Raw genomic sequence first — 24,364 nt, 5'->3', positions numbered from 1 at the left:
CCGTGTTAGAATTTGTTTCTGTTTCCTTTAACATGGTTTTAATGTTGAATTGTATGTTGTTTCTGGTTTTATGTTTTCATACTGTATTGAACTTCACAGTTCATGGTTGTGTTTAATCTGATGGTAAAGGACCATTGCATTTATCTCAGTAACTGATTCTTCCTGAAAGTCCAGCCATGAAGTAATTGTGACGAGTCTACCTGTCGGTTCCTAAAGTTGATAGGCAAGGAATATCCTGTTATTATTTGGGCTATTTTGGCGGGTGCTCTTCTCACGGAGCCTGCTATCATTGGAGTGCTAGGATGGTATTGGTGCTTTTCGCGAATGACATTCATAAAATGAGTTTGGAAAACGTTAGCTTTAAACCACTGGGCCAATGGCTCAGTGGCCACTAGGGAGGGACTTAAGTCACTCCTTGGGCTGTAGGTTGAGGGTTCAAACTTCACCTGCAGCGAAAAAAATCTAAGGGTTGTGCCATAGCACTCCCTTGGTCTAGTTGGGTCTGTATACCCACTAGCCCCCACCACAGCCTCCTTAGGCTCCCCCTCCTCTAGATTAGAATAGAGTAGGTTATACAAATGTATCGTTGCGTAAAAAAAAAAGAAAACGATAGCTTTAGATCTGTTTGGAAATGATAGGTTTAGATCAGGTTGGAAACTGATAGGATAAATTGACACCTGAAGGCTGTGGCATAGAAGGTGTGTTTGCTTTTTAACTAGAAGGATAACTAGACCAAAGTAGCTTTTAATTCTGGTTCCAATGGCTGTTGCGGCATATAATTCTTCATCTGGAAGGAGAAAATGAAAACAAAAGCCATCTGGAAGGGAAGTATTTGGATGCTTGTTTTCCATTTTCATTCCTTCCAGCCTTGAGAGCTTTATTTCTCTTGTTCACTGGACGGTTGTGTTTGCTTTCTCTGGTTCGTGAATTTATTTTTACAAAATTCATTCATGTAAAATCTCATTCTTTTGGAATCAAGATTTAACGACGTTGTAAACCTGAACCTGATGTACAATGTTCACGCATTCCCAAAAAGTTGATCGAGAAAAGTTTGAACGGCACGTACACTTGCCAAATTTCATCCTTGGCATGCCCATAGGTGATAGGTCAACAAGCAGAGCACAGGCTATTAATTAGAAGTGGCTGTAGTTGTTCACTAGCAAAACTGTTTTGATATTACATTTTAACTAGATTTGCTATCTAGCTGTTCAGTAGCACAACCTTCTGTCGTTGAAGCGAGAGATATTAGTTTGAAGCGAAAAGTTCCCCACCATCCCCTAATTTTGCAACCCCAAAACTTTGCAAGAGCACAATCTGCTAGTAGCTAGACCTGTTCATTTACGTCCTTCACCTTCAATTCACCATGGGATACGTGCAAAGTGTAACTACAACATCTCTCCCCTTAAAAACACTCCAAACGAAATGCCCATCCCTTGCAAATAAGCCTATTCAAACATTAAAGCAATTCTCCCTTCAGAACACTTGAAATTATTGATCTTGCTTCTCTGGGTCGTCCTCTTTCTCTGGATCTTCCTCCTCCTCTTCTTTCTTTTCTTCTTCTTCCTCTTCATCTTCTTCAGGAGGATCAGCTGGTAATGGGGGTGGCAACGGAGTTTTCATAGGGCTGAATTGGGGAAAGATGTCTGGCCTGCGTCCAGGCTTTGGCCGTTCCCATTCCTAACACAAATTTTGAATTAGATGAGAAATAAATTTCTACTAGCTGAAAGGCCTGCAGAATACATGTTTTAGAGAGAGAGGGGGGGATAAAATGGGGGAGAGAGAGGTTTGAAGTTCCATATATAGAAACCAAATTTTCTCGTGATCTACAGCCTAGTGGGCAGACACACATCTGAGTCTGCGGATACATCAACCCATGCACAAGCTTGCATCAACAAGAACAAGTGATGGGATGGATGAAAATGAGTTTTGAAAATATTTATAACAGGTTATCGACTATATAGACAGTATTAAATCCAGTAAAAAGAAAGAGATGACCAACATATGGATATTTTCCAACACTCGTAAGATTTATAGATGAAGAATGTCAAGTTGCTTTAAAAAGGGTGAGATGCGTGATCGGTCAATCTTTGTATTCAGCAATAATAAGCTGAAATCAACAATGTACCAAATGCAGTACTACTACAAATTCCCTATCGCTTCGTTTGGATTAAGGGATTTGACAAAGTATTTGAAACCTATCAAATTGCTCTAATTGTTTGGATTGCTTAAGAGGCATTTGGGCTTACAATTTACCAATGATCTAAGTACATTTTAAACACTAGAGTAATTAGTGAGTAACAAATCTGAATACCTATAAACTAATCTAAACAACTGGAGGGATTTGAGAGGATTTTAGATCCTTTGTCAAATTACTCAATCCAAATGCAGCCTAACAGTTTGAGCAAAAATTTTTTCTGGGTTAATAGAGTGACAATCTTGAAGGAGGTATCAATCTGCTGCAGGAGAAGCTAAGGATAACAATCTCTAGCTAAAAGTTTATTATGCCTTTGATATTATTCCAGCCAGTTGAGAAACCTAAAAATTGTAACTTCAACACCTTCTGTTCCATATTTGGCACTCAAGATATACAATTCTACTAGAGAACCAACTCCAGCTAACTCAAACGAACAAGACCAAAATCAACCTACCTAATAGAAATTAATCCTTACTCGTCTAATCCAATACTGCGGAAGCCAAATTTGCCACTTTCTCATCTCAGTACAAAGTTTCATCACATTCTATAATCCAGCTTCATTCAGAATTAACCTAAAATTTTTTACCTAAAAACTCCACACCTCATTATTCATGTTAACAGTTTAACACAAATTTCGAAATCCTTGTAGGTGATACAGGCAATTCCAGGAAGACCATAAGAAGAAAGAAACGAAGGTTTGACTTACAATTGGGAAATCTAGAGGAGAACGGCGAGTCATCTTCTCTTCCTCGGGAGCCATACGAACCACCTGTAGGCCCCTCCGCTGCTGACTATGCCCTAGCCCTCCACATTTTCTAAAGATTGAAACCGACCGCGGAAGGAAAGATACGACATGTGGCTGACGGCTCACTATTTGGTCGGAGGTCGTCGATGATGTCGACGATGAATGACCTGAGCTGCTCAGCAACGGCAAAGCCGTCGGAGCATATGAAGATAGGGAAGTTGATATGGATAACAACGCCATATAAATGGAAATCCTCCTCCCTTCTTTTTGGCTTTTTTTCTTTCCTTTTCTTTTTTGGGCGGGGCAAGTTTTCTGCTCTTATTTTGCAGGCTGCAGCAGCTTCCTTCTCCTCCTCACCAGAGTCAGCCACCAAATCCTGTTGTGTGCCTCTTTTTTATTTCCTGTGATTCTGCGCACACCAACGCCAACCGCCTTCGCCATGGGCCATGGGAAAGATTAGGTGCTCCACTTGCACGTGCTTGAAATTGGGCTCCAGCGGTGACCCCAATCCAGAATAGTACTAGCATTGGTAATGGGCCGTCTGCCTAATTAATTATTTTTTCTGTTAATAATATTGCTGTTTCATGACTTTGGAGCCCATAATATAACTTCGACATTGGTCTTGAACGCTAGGCCTGCCCGTATTTTATGGCTAGTTTGGATGGAAGGATTTGAACAGAAAAGATAAGAAAGGAAGGAAAAGTTAACTTATCGTGTGTTTGTGAGATTTTCATGAAATAAAAAAGAAAGGAAGGGAACGGATTTAGAAGAATAAAACTTGTGCTACAGTTTAAAAAACTTTTCCGACCAAATTCGGGTAGAAAACGAGAGAAACCTTTTGAAAGCCTACTAACACTTTTAAATACCCATCTTGTCCTTAAATGGCAATGGCATGATTTTGTATTGGCTTATATATTCAAAATCATTTCATTTCTTTCCAAAACTTCCTAACAACATTAGAATTCCTTCTCTTATCTTCTTTTCTCTCATAATTTAATAAGTTTTCTCATCCTTTCTTTCTATCCTAAACTCACAAACTAGCTATTAAATTCCGTCATCATTGGTGGAGAAATTTTATGTTGATCATGATCAATTACTTGACGTGTCTCGTAGAAAATTGAGCAGCAACCTAACCAATTATTTCTTGCATGATAAGTAGTATTTCGTTCGTAGAACTTGAAAGCTTTGAAAGTCTTGCTAAATTCTGGATAAAATCCTCATTCACATTTGGGGAGAACTTTAGTTTAACTACTTAATATGATATTGTTTGCAACTTAAAAAGAAAAAAAAAATTGAACACTAATGTTTTGTTTTCCCTATTTGGCAGTGGAAGAAGAAAGGTTACAATAATGTCATTATATGCCTGTCAAAATTTTGGCATTTGCAATTCTTTCCTCCCAAAAGTCAATTTCAACTTTTCGAGAATGCACTCTCAACTCCTACCAATTCTCAAAGAAGAATCCACTCCCTTGCCATTGCCATTCCCATTCCCAGCTGCGAAGATCTTAGCAATCTCCAATTGAGTGTTGGCAATGATTTCAGTCCTCTTGAGGTCCATTTCTCCCCTCTTGGCCTCGGATTCAGCCCTCATCCTCTCCAACTCCCTCATCGTATCCATCCGTGCTTGCTCTGACCTCACTACCACCTCCGCTAACAGCCTAATGCTCTCTGCAATCGCACAACTTTCCCTCCTCTGCTTCTTTTTCTCTATTCTCGTCTTTATATTTTTCGACTTCAGCTTCTCCTTGTCACTGTACATGGCCGGCGTGCTGCTGTCGGTGTCCGTGGCATTCTTGTCAGATTCTTGATCAGACAATTTTGGACCAACCCCGTCTTCCTGCAGGTATATTTTATAACTATTATATGTACAAATACATGAATACACTGCAAAACTGCGTACAACGACTAACGTGCCTAGAAAACTTGTGAAAATGGAACTTTTACCTTTGCTCGCTCCTGAAATCCATGAACAAGCTACTAGTACTACGCTTAATTCAGGAACTTTTACCATTAGCATATGTTCGTTTGTAGTGATGAAGGTGTTACCATTAAAGTTCTGCGTTGCATTTCCTCGAGAAAAGAATAAAAAGGTTCTACGTGGCATAGGACCTTTTACAAAGGCCTTGTATCTCCCTAGCCTTGACTTTAACTACACAATTACTATATTAATCAGGAGTTTAATTAAGAGATTTACTACATCTCCAAGTATTATTGTTTTATATTTATTTTGTGTCAGCAGCTAATAGCTCTGCTTGACATTAATTTCTTTCTGCAAAGTTTTTGACGTTCCATGCTTCTTCATATGTAATAATAATAATTGCTAGTCTTAGTCGTTTGAGACATCAATTTATACGAAGTTGACGATTAGAACCCGCTGCTCTGTGCACGCGATATGTAGGAAGAGAGGAATATAATAATATCATGATCCACACTCACCTTGGCAACTCGATCAAAACCATTGGAATCATGGGAGTTTTGCGGGCAATTTGCGTGAGCTAGAGCTGGTGGAGGAGGTGGTGGATGCTGGGGTTGCTCAAGCAAGAGGAGATGAGGGTTGGAAGCAACAGGAGGAGGAGGAGGTGGTGGAGGCAGTTGAGGAGGCGGAGGAAGCTGAGGAGGCTGGGAAGGAGCATTTCCGCGCAGGAGGAGATCAAGGCGAGGATAAAGAGGCCAGGAGGAGGCATCAGCGGTGGCAGACTCCGACCTATACCTTTTCTTCATGGACTCGATCTTGTTCTTGCACTGCGTTTGAGTTTTGGGTGACTTGGTCGAATTAGCCCGAGCGGACACATGTTTGGCAACATCTTCCCAGTCTTGTCCCTTGAGTTTGGCACGGTTCCTAAGTATCCATTTGGCTTCATATGCTTCAAGAAGACTAGAAACAGCCCCTTCGCTCCATTCATCCCTCTTTAATCTGTCACTATTTCCACCACCAGTATTGCTGCTAACTACTTGGGGTTTTCTGGGGGAGTGATGATCCTCTCTGTTGTTGTTGCTGCTAGTAGTGGTAGAGAGGAGAGATGGCTTCTCTTGGCTGTTAGCTTCCCTGTCCATCTCTCCTCACTACTACTACTACTCCTGCTGCTGCTGCTGCTATACTACTAGCAATTTTCACCTGCGACTTTAAGCTGCTAACATGCAATAAGACCTCAAGAAGTTAAAACAATAATGCAACAAGGATGGCAAAAAGAAGAGGATCGGCATAATAGAGAGCCACTAGCATTTAGAGGGAGAAAAAAAGATGAAAATTGGTGGCCCAAATAGTAATTGAAAAGGAGGGGATTGTAGCAGCATATTGATATTAGTGGGAAAGCCAAAAATGCTTTACTTTTGTCAAATGAGTCAATGATAGTAATCTAACTTTTGGTTACACTTTATGGTAGTGTTATCTTTTCGTATGTGTTGCAAGTTTTGTGCGCTTCTTTCATTGCTCGGTGTGGGTTTGGGAATTTTGGCTGTTAGCGTTGATATGAAGCCAACCAAGACATCCACCACTACCTCTGGTGGTCACTCACGTGGCCTTGTCTTTTCACCTTTCCTTTTCTCCTCCTCCTCCTCCTCCATAAGTCCTACTATACTAGGGGTACTATGAAATCCCTAATGAATTAATCTCTAAGAAGATTAAAGCTCAAAATCTCTCTCTTTTTTTTTTTAAATATAACTAGTAGTCTTTTAAATGATTACTAAAATCACTTTCAATAAAGAATAATCTAGGAGCAATTCATTTCCGATAATAGATGATTTCTCTTTTCAGAACTCCTCAACACAGAGACTTCACATGATTTCATATTCAACTCCAGCTTAGTCAAAACCCATTTGGAAGCAAGCCCCTCCACTAGAGCTTAGACAGCAGATATCATTAATTCCTGCTGTAAGTTTAAGGCCCCTCCTTTGTAACCCAAAAAAAAAAAAAAAAGGAAAGGAAAAGAAAAGGGCTTGAAGTTATCTTTTCTGGTATTTTATTCCAAATGCAAATGTTCTGGAAAAAGAGTAGGGAAACGGGCTATCGCATTCATAAGTGGTACCTTAAGGTTAAAAAAAAGGTTAAAATGTTCACTTGTGGGCTGTGGCTGAAGCTTCAATGGGGCCAAGATGTTGGAATTCACCAACCATTTGTAATTTTTTTTCCCCAGGGATTACTGTTAAAGAAGAGGATGCGAAATTTGTTTGCCCTGTCAGAATTGTTTCAACAGTTATTATTAAATGCTCCGCAATCCTGTACGTGGAGATACTTCAATGATTGCATCCCAATTCTTATATTTTTGGGCATCTACTCGATTCGTATGGAGTTTTGCCCCTACTAATCAAACTTGCCAGTGCTGTGAAATTACGTGAATGCTGAAGTAAAATTGAATGTTCGAGCTACCAGAGAAAACAATAATAGGTTTGTTAAGACAGAGAAAAATATTAATATTCTATACATTGATATATGTTGTCGAGCTTGAATGGATCATATTTGGAATTTAAAATTAAAATTTTATATATGTGACGTGAATCTAAATCTACTTGTCTATTAAGATTAATCCCGAAAAAAAAAATGAAGGGGTTCTTGTAAAATAGTTATGCACTTTGTTACCATTTTGTTATTTTTTGGGTTAAGGTTGGGGCACTTGCAATATCCCTTCAATGGTCGGGATTAGACGTGCAACAAGCCCAATCAAGACCGAGTCACTTTTGTGTCTCTGTTTCAGTTTGCCAAATACTTCTTAATCCTTTTTACTGGGCTTGGTGGTCCAGTTTTCCCTAGTACCGTGGAATCCCTAAGGCTCTAACGCTCCCCAATGGGCTCTTCACTAGGACCAACATTTCTTTACACAGGCATTAAAGCCCAGTTCTTAAGCACTCTCACCCATAAATCACCAAAAAGTTAAGTTCCATCCCTTAAATATTTTGTTTGGATAGAGTGTTATTTGAAATAATTACTATAGCAATTTTTGTGATATGATGTATGTGAGATAAAAAGATGAGTTGAAAAATGTATTTATGATACAAGCGAAATATTATTCTTTTTCTATTTCTTTTTTTTTCTTTTGCTTTTTAAGTTAGATGATTCTAATAATTAAAAGCTAAAAATTGAGTTCAAAATTTTTATCGTATGCATTTTCTACTTTGGCTTCTCGGATATCAAGAGGTTACAAAACACTATTCCGCATCCAAGCTTTCCATAATAATGTATTCTGCGTCCAAAATAAAACAAACTTCGTCCAAGTTTCCCATAATGAAAGGAAAAGTTTTAGACACACGAAAATAGATTTATAAACCTGGGTGGAATCCATGACTTCATCATTTCAATAAGGTCACATAAAATTTTCTATTAGCATATACACTTTTTCTCTGTGGATGTTGAATCAGAAGAGAACACTACAGAGCATGACTTTTTTTTTTTTTTTTTTATGTAACGGTATATCTAGTCTAACCTAACCTATTTTTACTCCTACTGGAGGGTGCCTACTCTAGGAGGTGAGTCGGAAGAATCTAATGGAGATTGAACCACCATCAAACAAAACGGTGTACCACACCCACGTATGTATTTAGAAAAAATCTAATGTGATGGCCAACTCCTCTGCAGGGAGTTGTCTGTTATGTTTGGTTAAGTTATCCCAAATTGTATCCCAAACTCAAATGTCAATAAATGCGCACTTGCACAAAGATGACTTGGGGCCAGAGTTTGAAGAGCAAAGCAAGTAAAGTAGAGGGTAGGGCTGCAAAAGAACCAAGCCGCTCGAGCGCGGTTTGAGTCAAGTTCGACTCGAGTTCAAGATATTAAGCTCGTCGCGAGCTCGAATATATATATATATTTTTTTATTTTTTATTTTAAGTATATATATATTTCTTATTTTAATAGTAAAATTACATATATATTCTTAATATTTTATTATTTATTAAGAAAAAAATATTATTTTGTTTATTTTTTAAAAAATAAAAATAATTATTTTTTATTTTTTTCGATCTCGAGTTCACTCGAATCAAATCGAGTTCGAGCTCGAGTTTGAAATTGTCGGCTCGTCGAACTCAAGTTCGAGTTCACTAAAATAATGTCAAGACTCGACTCGATTAGGCCAAAACACGACTCGATTCTACTCGTTTGCAACTATAGTAGAGGGACATCATTTTAGTCATCACCCAATTCCAAAATCATCATACTACTGCTATGATAAAACGTGCAGATTCTACTTAATATGTTGCACGAGGATTCCTGTAACTATGTTCCCATATGTTTGTAGTATCATCCATCCCATCATGAATTAATTGTTGAATTTACACCGTAAAGAAACAGATGCGCCTCCTTTTCATAAGATAGATACTACTGTGACGGGAAGGGAATCCTACTCACGTGCCACAACCAGTCGACGGCTGAGGAAATGGGAAATGGGAAATGGGAAATGGGGAAGATGAATCCAATTGGATCAGATGCATGATTGATTCATAGTCAGCTGTCACACCGTACTCACTCTGCCGCTCTGCCCATTTCATTGGCAAAAAGCAATTTTGGGGACATTCCCATATTTAAAAAAAAGGAAGAAAAAACAAATTCAACTCTGACACCAGCCACAAAACGACTGACCAAAGGAGAGCCCACTAGCCACTACGGCAACCTGTACAGTTTCATTCAGCTGAATTGCGTGTGCTGGTCCACGTGGCAGCGTCTAGGAAGAGATGAGATGGTTGGCATTTTCTTCTTTTTCGCAGGAAAGTCCCAACAAAATAAAATAGCTTGGGGTGGCCTGTGTTTCGGACCCTTTATAGGGAATGGAAAATGCGGAGTGTGACGCCTACTTTGTCTACCTTCTTGCGAGAACAAGAGGTGCGTAGAGAGGATTCTAAACGCAGATGACCATAATTTTAGATTTTTTGAGGGAGAGATAACCAAGAAATATAAACCAAAATCCGTGACAGCTCTCATCGGAAAACAAAATAGTGGTGGTACTTGTTATTATTATTATCTGTTTTGACGCCGGACAATCCATTCATTTCTTAGATTTAAAAGAGGGCCTCCCTCTCTAGATATTCTTGGATACGCTTAATATACTCAAAATAAGTAGTATCCTTTCTTGAGATTTTGCGCTGAATCGTGTATTGAATATTGATAGAGGAGGTAAAGGAACAAGTAAGAGGATTTGCTAAAAGTGATCGTGTCCCAACAGAAAGCAAGGCCAAAGGATATTGCGTCCGACCATATAAGGAGAAGAAAAGATAAGTGCAAGGAAGATTACATACCGTATCAGGAAAAGACTACCTGGTAAGATTAGATTTTTGTTAGTCCTCCCGATATATAGTCGTGTTGTGGAATGAGAGTGGGAGTAGCTAGGTAGATGGATTTCTGGCCAGAGTTTCTCGCGGGCAGTTGGGGAAGGGAATTCGTGGCAGGAGGATTTGGAGGAGTAGCTGGGATTATAGCCGGGTATCCGCTTGATACGCTCAGAATCCGGCAGCAGCATTCCAGCAAAGGCTCCGCCTTCAACATCCTCCGCCATGTTGTCTCTAGAGAAGGACCCCTTGCCCTCTACAGAGGCATGGCTGCTCCCCTCGCCTCTGTCACTTTCCAGGTAACCATACTCCTCTTCTCTATTTCGTATTAACGAAATAACAAAACATGTTTGCCCATGACTCATATCTGTTGATTCCCTGGTCACAGATTCTGGTCTGCGGGTCTATGAAATGATAGATAATGGGTAGTACAGTTATTGCCTTTCTGTTGGATTGGACTGCTTATCTCTTATTTTTTTGGGTTGGTAAGGTCTCTTAGCTTAGATATTATTATTCGAGAGGGGATAAAAATTCCATCAATCATGCTTGTTTAATTATCCTGCAGTTTTAGTTTTAAGACTATCAAGTTTTAATTTTTCCAAAAGTAAATTAGGAATGTCTTGTTTAACGAGTAAAAGTGTATATAGTTTCAAATCAGAGATTATCATGATACCTTTAAACAACCGGTTGTTGTTTGCGTAGTCTGCTAAAATCTACAGTGAAGCCTTAAGTCTCAACCTACCAAAAATGAAAAAGGAGTCTCCGAAGGAGTTTTTTGCTTTTACGGAACAAAAACTATGGTATACTAATACAGGCGAATTGCTGATGACAAGGATAAAGATTTGGCATTATTGTCTGTAAACATAACTTTTATTCTGATGGTGGCCTTGAGAAATGTCGCTGCCCATTAACTAAAGTCTTCTTTTTGCCCAACTACGTCCGCTCCTTTGACCCAAAAGAAGCAAAATGGCAACCAAAATCAATAAAATAAATCCAGGAGATAAGAATGATACATTCACCATGACGAAAATATGAGGAGAAAGTTAAGAGAGTAGTTAGGACATGCAATTTCCTTTCTAGCCTTAATGACTGGGTTCTTTGCCTCCTGCAGAATGCTATGGTCTTCCAGATATATGCTATACTCTCCCGAGCATTCGACAAAGATGTTCCTACTACAGACCCACCCTCCTACAAAGGAGTTGCTCTTGGGGGAGTTGGAACTGGAGCTATACAGAGTCTGATGCTCAGCCCCGTAGAGTTGGTTAAAATCCGACTGCAACTGCAGAGGAATATCACTGGCAACAAATATTCAAGCATTCACAGTGGTCCGCTGGACGTAGCAAGAAGCATATTCAGAAACGAAGGTCTCAGGGGAATGTACCGTGGTTTAACCATCACTGTTCTTAGAGATGCACCAGCCTATGGCTTCTACTTCTGGACATACGAGTATATGAGAGAGCAGCTTCACCCTGGTTGCAGAAAAAATGGCCAGGAGACCTTCAGGACCATGCTCGTTGCAGGTGGCCTTGCTGGAGTTGCTAGCTGGATATCTTGCTATCCCTTGGATGTCATAAAAACCAGACTCCAGGCGCAGTCCTCAACTAAATACGGTGGCATTGTTGATTGCTTCAGACAAAGTGTTAAGGAAGAAGGATATAGAATACTCTGGCGTGGTTTGGGAACTGCAGTTACCAGAGCCTTTGTAGTGAATGGAGCCGTTTTTACAGCCTATGAAACAGCTCTGAGGTGCTTATTTACCAACAACGATCCAGCACCCATCAGTGCAGAAAATGCACTGTAGATAAATGCTGCTGGCTGTAGAAGTTCATCATCATGGCGCTATTACAAATACTCTACGACAGTCAATCAACACATTTACCTTTTTTTTTTTTTTAAAGATTGATGCATGATAGCAAAGCAAAGGAATGCAATAGCAGGGTCTTAACCCCAGGAGACCTATTAGGAATATTGGCAACACAGAACCATTGTTCTATGATGAACTATTGAACATTAAATTAATCTTGTAGATAATCAACCAATTCAACAAATGGAGTTTGCGCACTAGTTTAAATAAACTTCTCAAGTGAATGTATGCATACTGCTAAGGAAAACTGTCAAGGATATGTATTAATATAGATTATGGAGTACATCACTTATTTATTACATGTCAAAATCTACCAAGACGCGAGGCAATCAACTAAAGGCTTACAACAGAAACGCAAGAACTTCCTCTGAAGGCAGCATTACACGGCAAATGAGCTCCTACAAGCCCAAGCGGAGACACTCCCCCATAGTACGACCCTATTCAACAAAAAAAATCTCATCAATAGCTACCTCCACCACCACCAAATCGTTCAACTCTGTTCTCACTGAGATTTAGCCCAGCCAATGTATCCTCCAAAGCGCTGCTCGCCTCCGCCAAGATAACTGGATCATTGTAGTTCCTCACTGCCTGGACGATAGCCCGAACTCTCTTATAAGGATCAGGACAATTAAAAACATCTGATCCCAAGAACACACCATCACAACCCAATTGCATCATCAGCGCCGCATCTGCAGGGGTCACTATTCCTCCAGCCGCGAAATGCACCACCGGCAGCCTCCCCATTTGCTTCGCTTGAGCCACGATATCGTAAGGCGCTTGGATCTTCTTAGAAAACGTGAAAACTTCATCGTCATCCATGTTGTTCAAGATTCTGATATCCCCCATCACTTTTCTCACATTGCCAACCGTCTCAACAATATTGCCGGAACCCCTTAAATCTCCCTGGGTCCTTATCAGCGCCGCGCCTTCTCTCACTCTCCTTAAGGCCTCCCCGAGATCTCGGCAGCCACACACGAAAGGTGCACGGAAATTATGCTTGTTAATAAAATGATCTTCGTCAGCGATGGCTAAAACCTCGCTTTCGTCGATGTAATCAACTCCAACAGCTTCGAGGATTTGGGCCTCGACGAAATGCCCAACTCGGGCTCTGGCCACTATGGGAATTGCGATGGACCCCTTGATTTCTTTGATGAGTGACGGGTCAGGCATGCGAGAAATGCCGGATGTGTTGGGTTCGGAGACGAGGACGCAACAAGCGCCGGCGGACTCGGCGATCTTGGCTTGATCCATGGATGAAACCTCCACAATTGCTCCGCCTCGCAGCATTTGGACCATCCCAACTTTGATGGAGAATGGGTTCTTCTTGGCGGCAGTAGCGTCAGTAATCGCACTGCCGCCGTAGACCGTAACGGCACCATCGTCAGCCATCGCTGCAAGCGTTTGTAAAAATGCCTGAATGAAATAAGATCAAGATGTCGCGCTGAGTAGAAGCTGTACGCTATTAGTTTTAGGACGCAAAATATGAAAGAAAGGGTATAGAGGAGCGAAGAGCTTAAGAAGAGAAAATTGGGGGAAATCAGGACTGGGGCGGTGGAGTGGAGAATGGTTCGCGAAGGTTCTGGCAGCTTTCTGTGTTGAGACTCGTGGGGAGGAAATTAGACATTGTGGAAAGTTCCGATCTCTCCAGACTCCAGGGATATTCTCTCTCCTTTTTTTTTTTTTTTCTTTATAGTACATTTTCTTGTTTTTTTTTTCCGCTTTTTTTTTTTTTTTTTTTTTTGGAAACGAAGTGCTACGTTTACCCTCAACAAACAAACTATAAATAATTAATAACTTCTCCTATTTCAACTTCTAATAATTTTTTAACTATTAATTTCTACTATTTTTTTATTTAGAAAAGTTCTACTTTTCTTTTCCAAATTTTCACGCCCACAAGGTGTATTTTTCCCAATAATACCAATTATTTTGCACATTTTGAGTATATACAAATTGCAAATATTGATCTTATCATCAGATATCTTTACGATAATAAAATCTATGTAGTTAGTTAATTTGTATTGATTTTATTTATTTTTAAATTTACCCTTATTTCTATCATTTATTAATCTTTATCTCTATTATCAACTGATACACAAATGTTACTCCATCAAAACTATCTCTCTCTAACGGTTTGTTTTTACTTTCAATTGTATATATCTCTATATAATACACTTTTTATTACATATTATATAAAATAATTATATTACTTGCACTATTTTTATAATTCTTCAATTAAAAATATTTTTTTCAAACACTTACAAAAATATTTTACTTGCCTCTTGCATCCCTTCAAAAACTTTTTATCCCTTTTGAGGGGCCATCGTGCTCTCCGAACCGTGCTGGACAGTCAACCGTCACCCAACTACCCAACCCGTAGAATTCTACTTGGACATGTCCTGGAATCCGCCAGTCAATGGTGGAAAGGAGACACTGTTCAGCTTGACTCGGTCCCTAAAGCCTAAAGGGCTATCAGCGGGCTTTTTATTTTCGAAAACTTAAAAAAGTCTCTCATGGCCCAATTATTAATTCAGAGGTGTCTAGAATTCGGCCTTGGGGGTCTTGAATTCATTTTTGTCGCTGTATCTTCTTTCTCATTTATAAAAATATATGCAAAGTTCACATTTCAATCCAGCAAAAATGTAGGTGACTCGGTACAGTTAGTGTGGCTTTAGTTGGTGAAGGATAATATATGGTACTGTAGTTTCTCGGTGAGATGGAGATGGTGCGACTGAAAGTTGTATGGAACCACAGTGAGGACTTCAAAGGCAATGTTAGAAGGTTAAGAGGCTCAATTTGAAGTACCAGTAATATCACTTGCCATTACTACAGTCTTTTAACCTTTTTTTTTTTTTTTGGATCATTACTGCACTCTTAACTTATTTGAGTAAAGTAAAAGAATAGGGGACTAGGGTACGAACCGTGCTGGACAGTTAACCTTATTTGATTCTATCGTTCCATCTCATTTTTGTGAACACCATGTAGATTTGCAAGATGATTGGATAGATTGTGCTGTGAGTACTTGTGCTGTTCTGTCTGAGCAGAATTGAGCTACACCAAGTAATATATCAATTTGTAATTATATTACACTTCATGCAATTAACACCAAGTAAATACGTCTAACTCAATTTGTCATTTCCATCCACTAATTTCCCAATCAGAAAATGATGATGTCGAACTACAATTGACTAAACTTCTGCCATGTGGAGGCCGCTAATGTATAATTAGAGGCGACAGATCCATGATACTTGTGCCCATTTACCAAACCAGACACTAGTCTACGACAATTACTGCTTCTATTTTAAATAATTCTTGTTCCTTATATGTATATATAGACACACAAGCACATAGAAATTCAATAATTTGGTTCCAAGAGGACAAGAAGCATTTGGTACTCCTGCAAGATATCCGGGGAACAAGGCACGTATATCTGCTTGCATCATGCATATACAAGCATTTGATTGCCAAACTTAAACTCGAACTCGAGTCCAAGTACTTTTTCTCAAATTGAACTTGAGTAATGCACTATTTGAATTTGATTTGACTTCATAGCAACCCTAACGGATGCTTAGGAGATATTATTTTTTTTTTAGTATAAATAGAATGGTTCAAATTCGAGATATCTCGCTTACACTTCTTCTTCCTGAGCTACTCAACCTATCCCTTCCCCCGATGCTCAGGGAAATCTACAAACTAATAGTATAGATTTTTCCTCTTATAAGAGGCAAATCAACAAAGCAGCAACCATTCAAATAAAAAGCCCGAAAAAGCTATGATCATCTTGCGCGGCTCATTAGAACTATGACAGTTGGTGATTTTGACCCAAACGCCTCTTTTATCTAACATTTGATTTTTTAATAAAGACCGATCTACCTTTTTTGTTGGCAAGTTCGGAAGAAGGTATTAAGGGAAAGTCACTCGATGTGGCTATTGTCTCTCAATTTAAATCTCTTCCTCTGATCGTTGGAATGGGGAGGAGCTATTATCATTCAGTTCCCTAACTGAATGCGGTGCTAGGGTTGAAACGCAGGGAACCGTAGCATGGGAGGACGTCTAATCCTTTTGTCGCCGGCAACACCGAAGGCAAATGAGTCAGAATGCTATGTGAAATGTGCGATCGACATAAAAATCGAATGCCACATTGCCTCAAATAAAGGTACAAAAGGCGTCCCCCTCTTGTTTGGTTTGGATTGCTTATTTTCCACAAATAATTTAATTGTTGAACTTTTAAAATAATTTTCTTAATACATTTTATGTTTATCTAATCACTTATTTACCTCACATATATTTATACGATAAAAAAGTGCTACCGTGTTAATCCCTCGGCCATATCCAAAATGAGACCTTCCACGGATATGAGACAATATAAGAACATACTTGGTGGGCCTTTAAAATCTGTGGGAGGCTGCGGCCATGTCCACGATATTTTCCTTTGTTCAAAGTCCATAATATTTTCTCTTGTCCCAATATCCAAATGTCCATTTTAAGCCTTGAACTTTGAACACCATAAAATGCCAAAACACGTGAATGTATCTCCGTTGGTGTTACTGGAAAAAAAAAGAAAAAAAAGAAAGATAGCATTGGTGTCCGTATAACTCCATTGAATCCCGTACGTTCAAAGGACTGGTGCCTATGCGGATCCGTTACACGTGTCCGACAGCACGGCCGCTCTCCCAAGTACGAAAATTTGAATGATAGGTCAAAGGCGGGTTGAGAACTAGTCAAACCGCTCTTAGAAGGGAAATTAGAACAAAATCATCCACAAAACGACGTAGCCCCACCATGTGGGACGGACTGGAGTTGGGTTCGCTGCGGGTCCCATTTTGCCGTCATCGGATTTAAACCAACCTGAGCTCTTTCACCGTCACACGTATTGCTCCCTCCTTATTCCCAAGTGCTAATCCCCTCAAATTCAAATTGTCTTCCGTATTTTACCCAATGAACCGGCAGTTTTACCTTAGTAGGTAAATTAGAAGGGTGAAAAAGTGAATTGCGCCAACTGTGCAGCTTTACGACTTACAAAGACCTTCTCAATTTTCAATATAATTAATTCCCTTGGAAAAATCATAGAATCTTTTTATAATAGGCTTTTCAATTAGAGAGAGGTAAAATTTAAGAAATTGGGAAGGGGAGAGAGGTTTAAATCAAGATCTCATAAGCTTAAACAAAAATTCCTAATTAACAACACAATCTTATAATTAATTTTCTTTTTATTTATTCCATTTACAAATCATCCTCTCATCTTACGCAAACTAGTGGAAAATGCATATTGGAGCACCAGCATTCCCTAAACTAAAAAAAGATAAAAATCAAATAATATTCGTATGATCAAAACATTTAGTAAGACACTCGTAATAAGTATTTAAGCAATTCCACACCTTCTAATCATTATTTAATATATATTATTGTTAAAAATATGTTAACGCATTCAACTTTTGAAAGTATTTGAATTTGTCAAATTTGGGCTATTTTCTGTTTTTTAACTTCAATGAGTGGTACTTGAAATTGAAAGGAAATGTGTTTCTAAAAGCAATCCTTCATTTTATTATGCTTATAAGATAACTTTGAAATTCGAATTACAATGTTTAAACAACATTTTCTCTAAATACCTAAATCTCATATGCATTATTTCTAGTAAAGTGCCACAGATAGTTTTCGAACAACTCTTTCAAAAAAATAAATTCTTAAAATTGTGTTTAACCTCGTTTTCAAAAAAAAAAAGAAAGAAAGATAAACTTCAAAGAGGTCCGTGTAATTTAATTTAAACTAATTACTGTTCTTTTGAACCTTTTTTCTTCGGCTGTCGTGACACTTCGAGTCCAACTGTCATCAACCGGCAGTCAAAAACTTCAAAAGCTTTTACTGCTGCAGTGAAAAAACGTTGAAATCACGACCGTTGAACGGCGAAGCTTCTGAGTGCGACGGGGTGTTCATTTCATCTTTCTCCAGTTCTTTTTCTCACGCACGCATAAAAAGCTCAGTTGCGCACACACACACACAACACACATTCCTCTGCAACTTGACATCATTCATCTCATTAAATCATTAATTCTTTTTATACGCTTGAACTAATTAAAATTAACATTCTAAAAATTTATTCACTTAATCGCCGGCGCTTTGGAAGAAGTCCTGATCGGAGCTGCAAAACGACATTGTTTTTAGACAGAAAGGACAATGAATGCGGTAGGAAGGCAAAGATCTGGCGCATCGACGGTGCATCATCAGCGGCAATACTCCGATAACTTCCTGGAGGCTTCATCTAATGGCAGATGGCTGCAATCAGCTGGTTTGCAACATCTTCAGTCTTCCAACAACTCAATGCCTCCGTCACAGGTTCTAATCTGCTGGATATCTCTTTACTTTTAGATCTGGTGCTTGGAGATTGTAGTTAAAGAAGCGTCTTTTTGATTTTTGGAAATAGGATTTCGGATATTATGGTGGAAATCAGGGCTCGAGAATGTATAGGGGTCCACAGAGGACATTCAGTGGGGGAAGTGATATCTTTACGGAGCCGTTGACACCGCCGGCAGCAAATATGCGGAGGAGGAATGGTGAAGAGGATGGAGTTTCGCCGAATGAGTACAGTCCAGGACTCTTGGATCTGCATTCTTTTGATACTGAGCTTCTTCCCGAGGTACATTTCTTTTTGCAGCAAAATAGTATCCTATCTGCCCAAATTTTATTCTTTTTTAATGAATGCAATACTTGAAAGTTTTGATTTCAGCAGATTTATGCAACTAAAAAAAAAAAAAGAGTAACAAAGAGTTAAATAGAAATTGATTTTAACCATTGCAACATTTTCAATTTTCCGCGCTAATAATTGGTTTGTCCTTGGTAGAGTTGTTTGAGAAAATTCTAGAGGAAATTATGGCACTTAAACTACTAATTTAGCATGCCAACTTTCCTCTGAAAGTTCACTTGTTATGTACAATGTGCTGGTTTTTGATTCATGTTGCTTATTTTAGTGGAAGGATGGGAAGATTGATCAAGCTGCATTTTCTGTTATCTTTCTCTGTATCTCTGGGCATCGTGTTATCATATATGTCCCTCAAATGTACCTCTGGGCGTCAAGTTATCATATATACATACTTATTTGATCACTCAGTCTTACTATTCACTTGATAGTGATAGGTAGATCAACCACTTGCTGGAAAATTTGTTTATTTATTTTTGCTCAAATGTATTACACAAAAAGACTGTTTTGGTTTAGAGCACCTAGTGGTCAGAAATGTTGTGCGGGGGAAGATTCCATGATCTAATTTGGAAGCATCAAATGAAACATCTATCTCCTGTGTTTGGTATATGGACGTGATTTTACAATCCTTATAGCTAGACTGCTAACTTGGCTTGCCAAAATATCCGTACAAGAATTTGGTTATGTTTGAAACCTGAAAAGCAAGACCATGCATGTTAAAAGTTATGTATAGATTGATTTGATGTTGATCCCAGTTTCTTTTGCAATCTTTATAGTTGTCAGTACCTGGCCTGTATGATGCCTCTTCTATGCATCATTATGCTCGGGGCAGAAGCTTTGATGACTCCGAGTCATATTTTGGAAATAATAAACAGACCAACAAATTCCGGAATTTGCCAGAGGAGAATGTTATGAAAAGCTTCACTGTAGATAAGGAGAAGGCTAGCAATGTCGCAAAGATCAAAGTTGTGGTAAGTTTTTCCAACATGTTCTTGTCAGTCACTTATTGATCTTCTTGCCACTTAACCGGAAAAATATCAAGTTACAGTATGTAGAATTAACTTCATTTTGATAGATTCTATGGTGTCACATCATTTACTTGGAAAACATTAATTACATTTCAAGTAATAATGTTTGTCCCCAGTCCCACATTGAATCATTGTACCCTCTCTGTGGTGTCCAATTTGCAGAGGAACATAGTTCTAACTGTGACCTTTGCCGACGGATTTGCTCATATTAGTTATTTGCAGGTGCGCAAGAGACCTCTAAACAAGAAGGAGTTGGCCAAAAATGAGGAAGATATCATAGAAACAGAGTCCAACTCTCTTGTGGTTCATGAGACCAAACTCAAGGTATGTGGCAATATGGTTATCTGAGATGGCTTTGCATGAACCAAGTTTAAATGCATGAAATAGTGTATATTTTCATTTTGCTGGACATCATAGTTACTTCTGAGGGTATGTTATCATATAAAAGAAATTTAAATCTCAGGTTCATGCTTTGAACTTATTCTTTTTGCTTTCATGACTTCTTTACTTGGTTTTGAGGGCTGCCTTCTTCTGGTTTTTTGTCAGTCTGTATTTAACTTGTTAAACTTGTTCTTAAGTTTGATATGTTGACAGTATCATGAAAAATTCAGAAGCAAGCACAATTGCCTCGTCATATCAATGTGCATTTGGCAATCTTTTCTATAACTCTGTCTGTCTGTCTCATCCCCCCCACCAAAAAAAAAAAAAAATGATAAGAGAGAGAGAACAAGCCCAAATTCAAGTACTGTTATTAATTTTTCTTAATGTGTCTACTTCAGTTCTTTACACTAATCTCCTGCAGCAATACATCTCTAAGCTGCATTGGTTTACAAACTCACTAATTGTGCTGATGTTTGTATGCAAATGATATAATACAACTTGCTTCATTTCCCTCCCTACTATTTATGTTCAAGTTGAAATGTTTAGATCTCAACATATTGCAGGTTGACCTAACAGAATATGTGGAGAAGCATGAATTTATCTTTGATGCAGTGCTGAATGAGGAGGTTTCAAATGATGAGGTAATGGGAGAAACTGAACAGATCCTTGGGAATAATTAATATATCACAACGTACTTATGGTGCTCGTGGCACCTTTTTAATTCCACCTCATATCATTTCCTTAGGTCTACCGGGAAACTGTGGAACCTATTGTTCCAATTATATTCCAGCGCACAAAAGCAACTTGCTTTGCTTATGGGCAAACAGGTATTAAGCTTGCATTTGGTCTGTTACATCTGTATTGATTCCTGAGATCCCTTGGTTTATCAAGCTATTTTTCTCCATATCAAATTTAGTCACTAAATCTCTTATTTAGTTTCTGCTTTTCTTGAAGTTGTTTCATAATTGTCGTCATTTCTTTTCTTACCACAGTTGCCAAAGAAATTGAAGATCAGTACCTCTTGGGTTCCAGTTGTTTTATTTGCAAGCTTTGATTACCTTTTTATACGTGTTCCTCTAACCAACGCATTAAACTATTTAAATTTGTAGTCCGTAGCTTTGCCAGCTGTTTACTACTGTATAATATAGCACATAAAGTACCACTTATAAAAGTGAAAGGATGTTCGCAATCTATGGTGATTAGCACTAGTTAGTTGTACTCTCTGGTGTTGTATCTTGATAACTTTGATCTTGTTTCAGTTTTATGGAATTTAGATGCTTAACTTCAGGGCCTATAGTTAGCAAAAACTCCCCTCTTTCGTTTGACTTGTACCTGCTGGGTGATATGCATTAGATGTTGGACTTTAATGTTTTCACACAAAAACAATGACAAATTTCTCTTTCGGTCTTTCACAAAGACAATGACAAATTTGCTCCTTTTGCTCTTCAATAGCATTCCGTCTGATGGCCCTCTTTTTCGGTTCCAGGAAGTGGGAAAACTTATACCATGAAACCACTACCCCTCCGAGCATCTCGTGATATTTTGAGGCTCATGCATCACACTTACAGGAATCAAGGCTTTCAGTTGTTTGTCAGCTTCTTTGAGATATATGGAGGGAAACTCTTTGATCTCCTTAATGAGCGAAAGTAAGCAGTTTGAAAGTGTTCTATACTGGAAATATATAGCTATTAGAATTCTTATATTAAGAAAAGACAAACCTTCTTTTTCTTCAGAAAACTTTGCATGAGAGAGGATGGCAAGCAGCAAGTTTGCATTGTTGGCTTGCAAGAATACAGAGTATCAGATGTGGAGACAATAAAAGAACTCATTGAAAAAGGAAGTGCCACAAGAAGTACAGGGACTACCGGTGCAAATGAGGAATCATCCCGATCCCATGCCATACTTCAGCTTGCTATCAAAAGGTCGGCTGATTGTAGTGATTCCAAACCTGCTCGAGTAATTGGAAAGCTATCCTTCATAGATCTTGCAGGAAGTGAACGTGGTGCAGACACCACTGATAATGACAAGCAGACAAGGTATAAACTTCTCCCATCTAGTTCTCAAAATTCTAAGGTGGTGTCATGTTTATATGGTTTGGAAACTAGGATTCTTGAATTAAAAAAATATTTGAATCAGATGAACTCTCATGGCATTAGTTCATAGTCGCAAGAATGGACCACAGCCTATACCCTTAGTTATGCACAACTGCACATAAGTGATTTCCTTTGTTATTTTGTTGCTTGGTTTCCTTAGCATCATCCTAAACCCTTTTCCATCCTTTGGCATTTCACAGGGGCAAACTGAGATTGTTTTTAACTGGACATCTTCTTTCCATGATTGCAGAATGGAAGGAGCAGAAATCAACAAAAGTTTGCTTGCACTAAAGGAGTGTATTCGAGCTCTAGACAATGATCAAGTCCATATTCCCTTTAGAGGCAGTAAATTGACTGAAGTATTGAGGGACTCATTTGTCGGAAATTCTAGGACAGTTATGATATCGTGCATTTCACCAAGCTCAGGATCCTGTGAACATACTTTGAATACATTGAGATATGCAGATAGGTACCTGTAATTTTCTGCTAGTGTTAACTATCTGTGAGAAACTGCCACTCTGTTTTCTCCCTTCAACTTCTCTTATAAGTAATCTTCTCTTCTGATTCAGGGTTAAGAGTCTTTCAAAAACTGGTGCATCAAAAAAGGAGCCTGCATCTTCAACTGTAAATCTGAAAGAGTCAACCACTGTATCTCTGTCTTCAGGATTACCCCCTTCATCAACATATGAAGATGAGACAGGTGACTCATGGCCTGAACAAAATGATAAAGATGACTATGAGGAGGATTTCTATGAGCAAGAGAAACCTACCTGGAAGAAGAATGCGAAAGTTGAAGTATCAAGTTTCTCAAGCTTAGAAGATAAATCAAGAAGAGCCAATGGCCAGATGAAGTGGAAGGAACACCCTAAATCAGACACAAAAAACTCGAACCCTGACGATGATTTGAATGCACTTTTGAAGGTAAATAGACAAGTCCTACTGCACACTTTTTCATTGGGAATTGTGTATTAACTTTCTGCTTCCATTTTCTCTTGCCATCTCATTTCCCAGGAAGAGGAAGATCTTGTTAATGCTCATAGAAGACAAGTAGAGGAGACAATGGACATAGTTAGAGAGGTCTGTGATAATTACAACATCTGCTCTACATTCTTAGTCAAACGATGGTTTTAATCATAAACTGCCTGTACCAGTAATTTCAGATTAGAAGAAAATACCATTTCAGTTGCTCTCTGTTGATGAACTCATTAGCTGTTCATTTTCGTAGATGATATATGAAATTAACCTGTTGCAAAATAGAGATGAGATGTGCAATTGCTGGTTTTACACTTGATGGAGATCTTATTCTTATAATAGTTCAAACTAATATTGATACATTTGATTAATTTAATAGTCTTATTTTGGCATGACAGATAATACTCCATTTCCATAACAAACAACTAACAAGAAGTAAACTGCATATGTTATATTACTAGCTTTCTGTTTCACAAGTTGCTTTGTTAAATTTTCTGCAGGAGATGAACCTACTAGTTGAGGCGGATCAACCTGGGAATCAACTGGACAATTACATCTCTAGATTGAATGCAATCCTATCTCAAAAGGCGGCTGGTATCCTACAGTTACAAAATCGTTTGGCTCATTTTCAGAGACGCCTTAAGGAGCATAATGTTTTGGTGTCTGCTGGTCGCTAAATCTTGTTTGGAGGTGCATATGGGAGTCTGTGGTGAGCATCAGATGGTCTCTTTGATTTCTGCAAATTTCCTACGATCGACTTGGAGCAAATTAAAATTTTTAAGTGGAAATTGCGAGCGTCAGCTATATCGCGATGATTGCTAGCTCATTTTATCTGAAGTGCTTTTTCTTTTAGTGGATGGGAGGGTCTATATTTTGGATCCTCTACTTCCCTCTACAGTTTCGGCTGGTCTCGTCATTATTTGTCATTATTGATTATTATGATTTATTTATCAAATATACAAAAATCATGTAGCAGCTATTGTAAAGCTTCGCAGCTTTGTAATATCACAAAGTGAAAATCTCATGCCTTGCACGAAAGGCGATTGTATACGTTCTGAATGCTTATTTGTTTTATACACTTTTTCTTTTTTTTTTTTTGCTCTTTCAACCTTAACAAATACCGCTCGTGGCTGGAAACTCCAGAAACC

The 24,364-nt window shown here is 38.6% G+C and overlaps 5 protein-coding genes across 5 annotated transcripts; 2 read left to right on the top strand and 3 right to left on the bottom strand.

Moving 5' to 3' along the window:
• Window positions 1-1,103: 1,103 nt before the first annotated feature.
• LOC113741208 (uncharacterized) lies at window positions 1,104-3,320 on the bottom strand. The gene is made up of 2 exons (XM_027268702.2): window positions 2,901-3,320; window positions 1,104-1,677 (listed from the first exon to the last, which is right to left on the bottom strand). The coding sequence occupies exons 1-2, from the start codon at window positions 3,177-3,179 to the stop codon at window positions 1,489-1,491; spliced, it is 468 nt and encodes a 155-aa protein (XP_027124503.1). The 5' UTR covers window positions 3,180-3,320; the 3' UTR covers window positions 1,104-1,488.
• A 911-nt stretch (window positions 3,321-4,231) lies between these two features.
• Window positions 4,232-6,319, bottom strand: LOC113742821 (uncharacterized). Its single transcript, XM_027270816.2, has 2 exons — window positions 5,376-6,319; window positions 4,232-4,776 (listed from the first exon to the last, which is right to left on the bottom strand). The coding sequence occupies exons 1-2, from the start codon at window positions 5,991-5,993 to the stop codon at window positions 4,372-4,374; spliced, it is 1,023 nt and encodes a 340-aa protein (XP_027126617.1). The 5' UTR covers window positions 5,994-6,319; the 3' UTR covers window positions 4,232-4,371.
• A 3,627-nt stretch (window positions 6,320-9,946) lies between these two features.
• On the top strand, window positions 9,947-12,235 carry LOC113742682 (mitochondrial arginine transporter BAC2-like). Its single transcript, XM_027270583.2, has 2 exons — window positions 9,947-10,486; window positions 11,299-12,235. The coding sequence occupies exons 1-2, from the start codon at window positions 10,253-10,255 to the stop codon at window positions 11,986-11,988; spliced, it is 924 nt and encodes a 307-aa protein (XP_027126384.1). The 5' UTR covers window positions 9,947-10,252; the 3' UTR covers window positions 11,989-12,235.
• A 54-nt stretch (window positions 12,236-12,289) lies between these two features.
• LOC113742681 (pyridoxal 5'-phosphate synthase-like subunit PDX1.2) lies at window positions 12,290-13,629 on the bottom strand. Its single transcript, XM_027270582.2, has one exon. It carries the CDS (start codon window positions 13,438-13,440, stop codon window positions 12,511-12,513), a length of 930 nt encoding a protein of 309 aa, XP_027126383.1. The 5' UTR covers window positions 13,441-13,629; the 3' UTR covers window positions 12,290-12,510.
• Window positions 13,630-18,017: 4,388 nt separating this feature from the next.
• LOC113742370 (kinesin-like protein KIN-13B) lies at window positions 18,018-24,310 on the top strand. The gene is made up of 12 exons (XM_027270208.2): window positions 18,018-18,381; window positions 18,470-18,682; window positions 19,519-19,713; window positions 19,993-20,094; window positions 20,715-20,792; window positions 20,897-20,978; window positions 21,638-21,797; window positions 21,885-22,187; window positions 22,495-22,713; window positions 22,814-23,165; window positions 23,256-23,321; window positions 23,717-24,310. The coding sequence occupies exons 1-12, from the start codon at window positions 18,223-18,225 to the stop codon at window positions 23,891-23,893; spliced, it is 2,106 nt and encodes a 701-aa protein (XP_027126009.1). The 5' UTR covers window positions 18,018-18,222; the 3' UTR covers window positions 23,894-24,310.
• The last annotated feature ends 54 nt before the right edge of the window (window positions 24,311-24,364 follow it).

The sequence above is a fragment of the Coffea arabica genome, chromosome 4e (genome assembly GCF_036785885.1).
Source record: "Coffea arabica cultivar ET-39 chromosome 4e, Coffea Arabica ET-39 HiFi, whole genome shotgun sequence".
Taxonomy (NCBI): Eukaryota; Viridiplantae; Streptophyta; class Magnoliopsida; order Gentianales; family Rubiaceae; genus Coffea; species Coffea arabica.
Note: the sequence above shows the minus strand (reverse complement) of the source record. Positions and strands in the feature narration are given on the sequence as shown.

What these genes read in the sequence shown, in the direction of transcription:
- LOC113741208 (XM_027268702.2), bottom strand. Translation starts at nt 3,179, where the DNA reads ATGGCGTTGTTATCCATATCAACTTCCCTATCTTCATATGCTCCGACG. An exon ending in CTCCTCTAGATTTCCCAATT is followed by an intron (nt 1,678 to 2,900) that starts GTAAGTCAAACC and finishes AATTTGTGTTAG; the next exon opens with GAATGGGAACGGCCAAAGCC.
- LOC113742821 (XM_027270816.2), bottom strand. Translation starts at nt 5,993, where the DNA reads ATGGACAGGGAAGCTAACAGCCAAGAGAAGCCATCTCTCCTCTCTACC. An exon ending in GTTTTGATCGAGTTGCCAAG is followed by an intron (nt 4,777 to 5,375) that starts GTGAGTGTGGAT and finishes ATATACCTGCAG; the next exon opens with GAAGACGGGGTTGGTCCAAA.
- LOC113742370 (XM_027270208.2), top strand. Translation starts at nt 18,223, where the DNA reads ATGAATGCGGTAGGAAGGCAAAGATCTGGCGCATCGACGGTGCATCAT. An exon ending in TTCATGAGACCAAACTCAAG is followed by an intron (nt 20,095 to 20,714) that starts GTATGTGGCAAT and finishes AACATATTGCAG; the next exon opens with GTTGACCTAACAGAATATGT. An exon ending in AGGAGGTTTCAAATGATGAG is followed by an intron (nt 20,793 to 20,896) that starts GTAATGGGAGAA and finishes TCATTTCCTTAG; the next exon opens with GTCTACCGGGAAACTGTGGA.
- LOC113742682 (XM_027270583.2), top strand. Translation starts at nt 10,253, where the DNA reads ATGGATTTCTGGCCAGAGTTTCTCGCGGGCAGTTGGGGAAGGGAATTC. An exon ending in TCGCCTCTGTCACTTTCCAG is followed by an intron (nt 10,487 to 11,298) that starts GTAACCATACTC and finishes TGCCTCCTGCAG; the next exon opens with AATGCTATGGTCTTCCAGAT.
- LOC113742681 (XM_027270582.2), bottom strand. Translation starts at nt 13,440, where the DNA reads ATGGCTGACGATGGTGCCGTTACGGTCTACGGCGGCAGTGCGATTACT.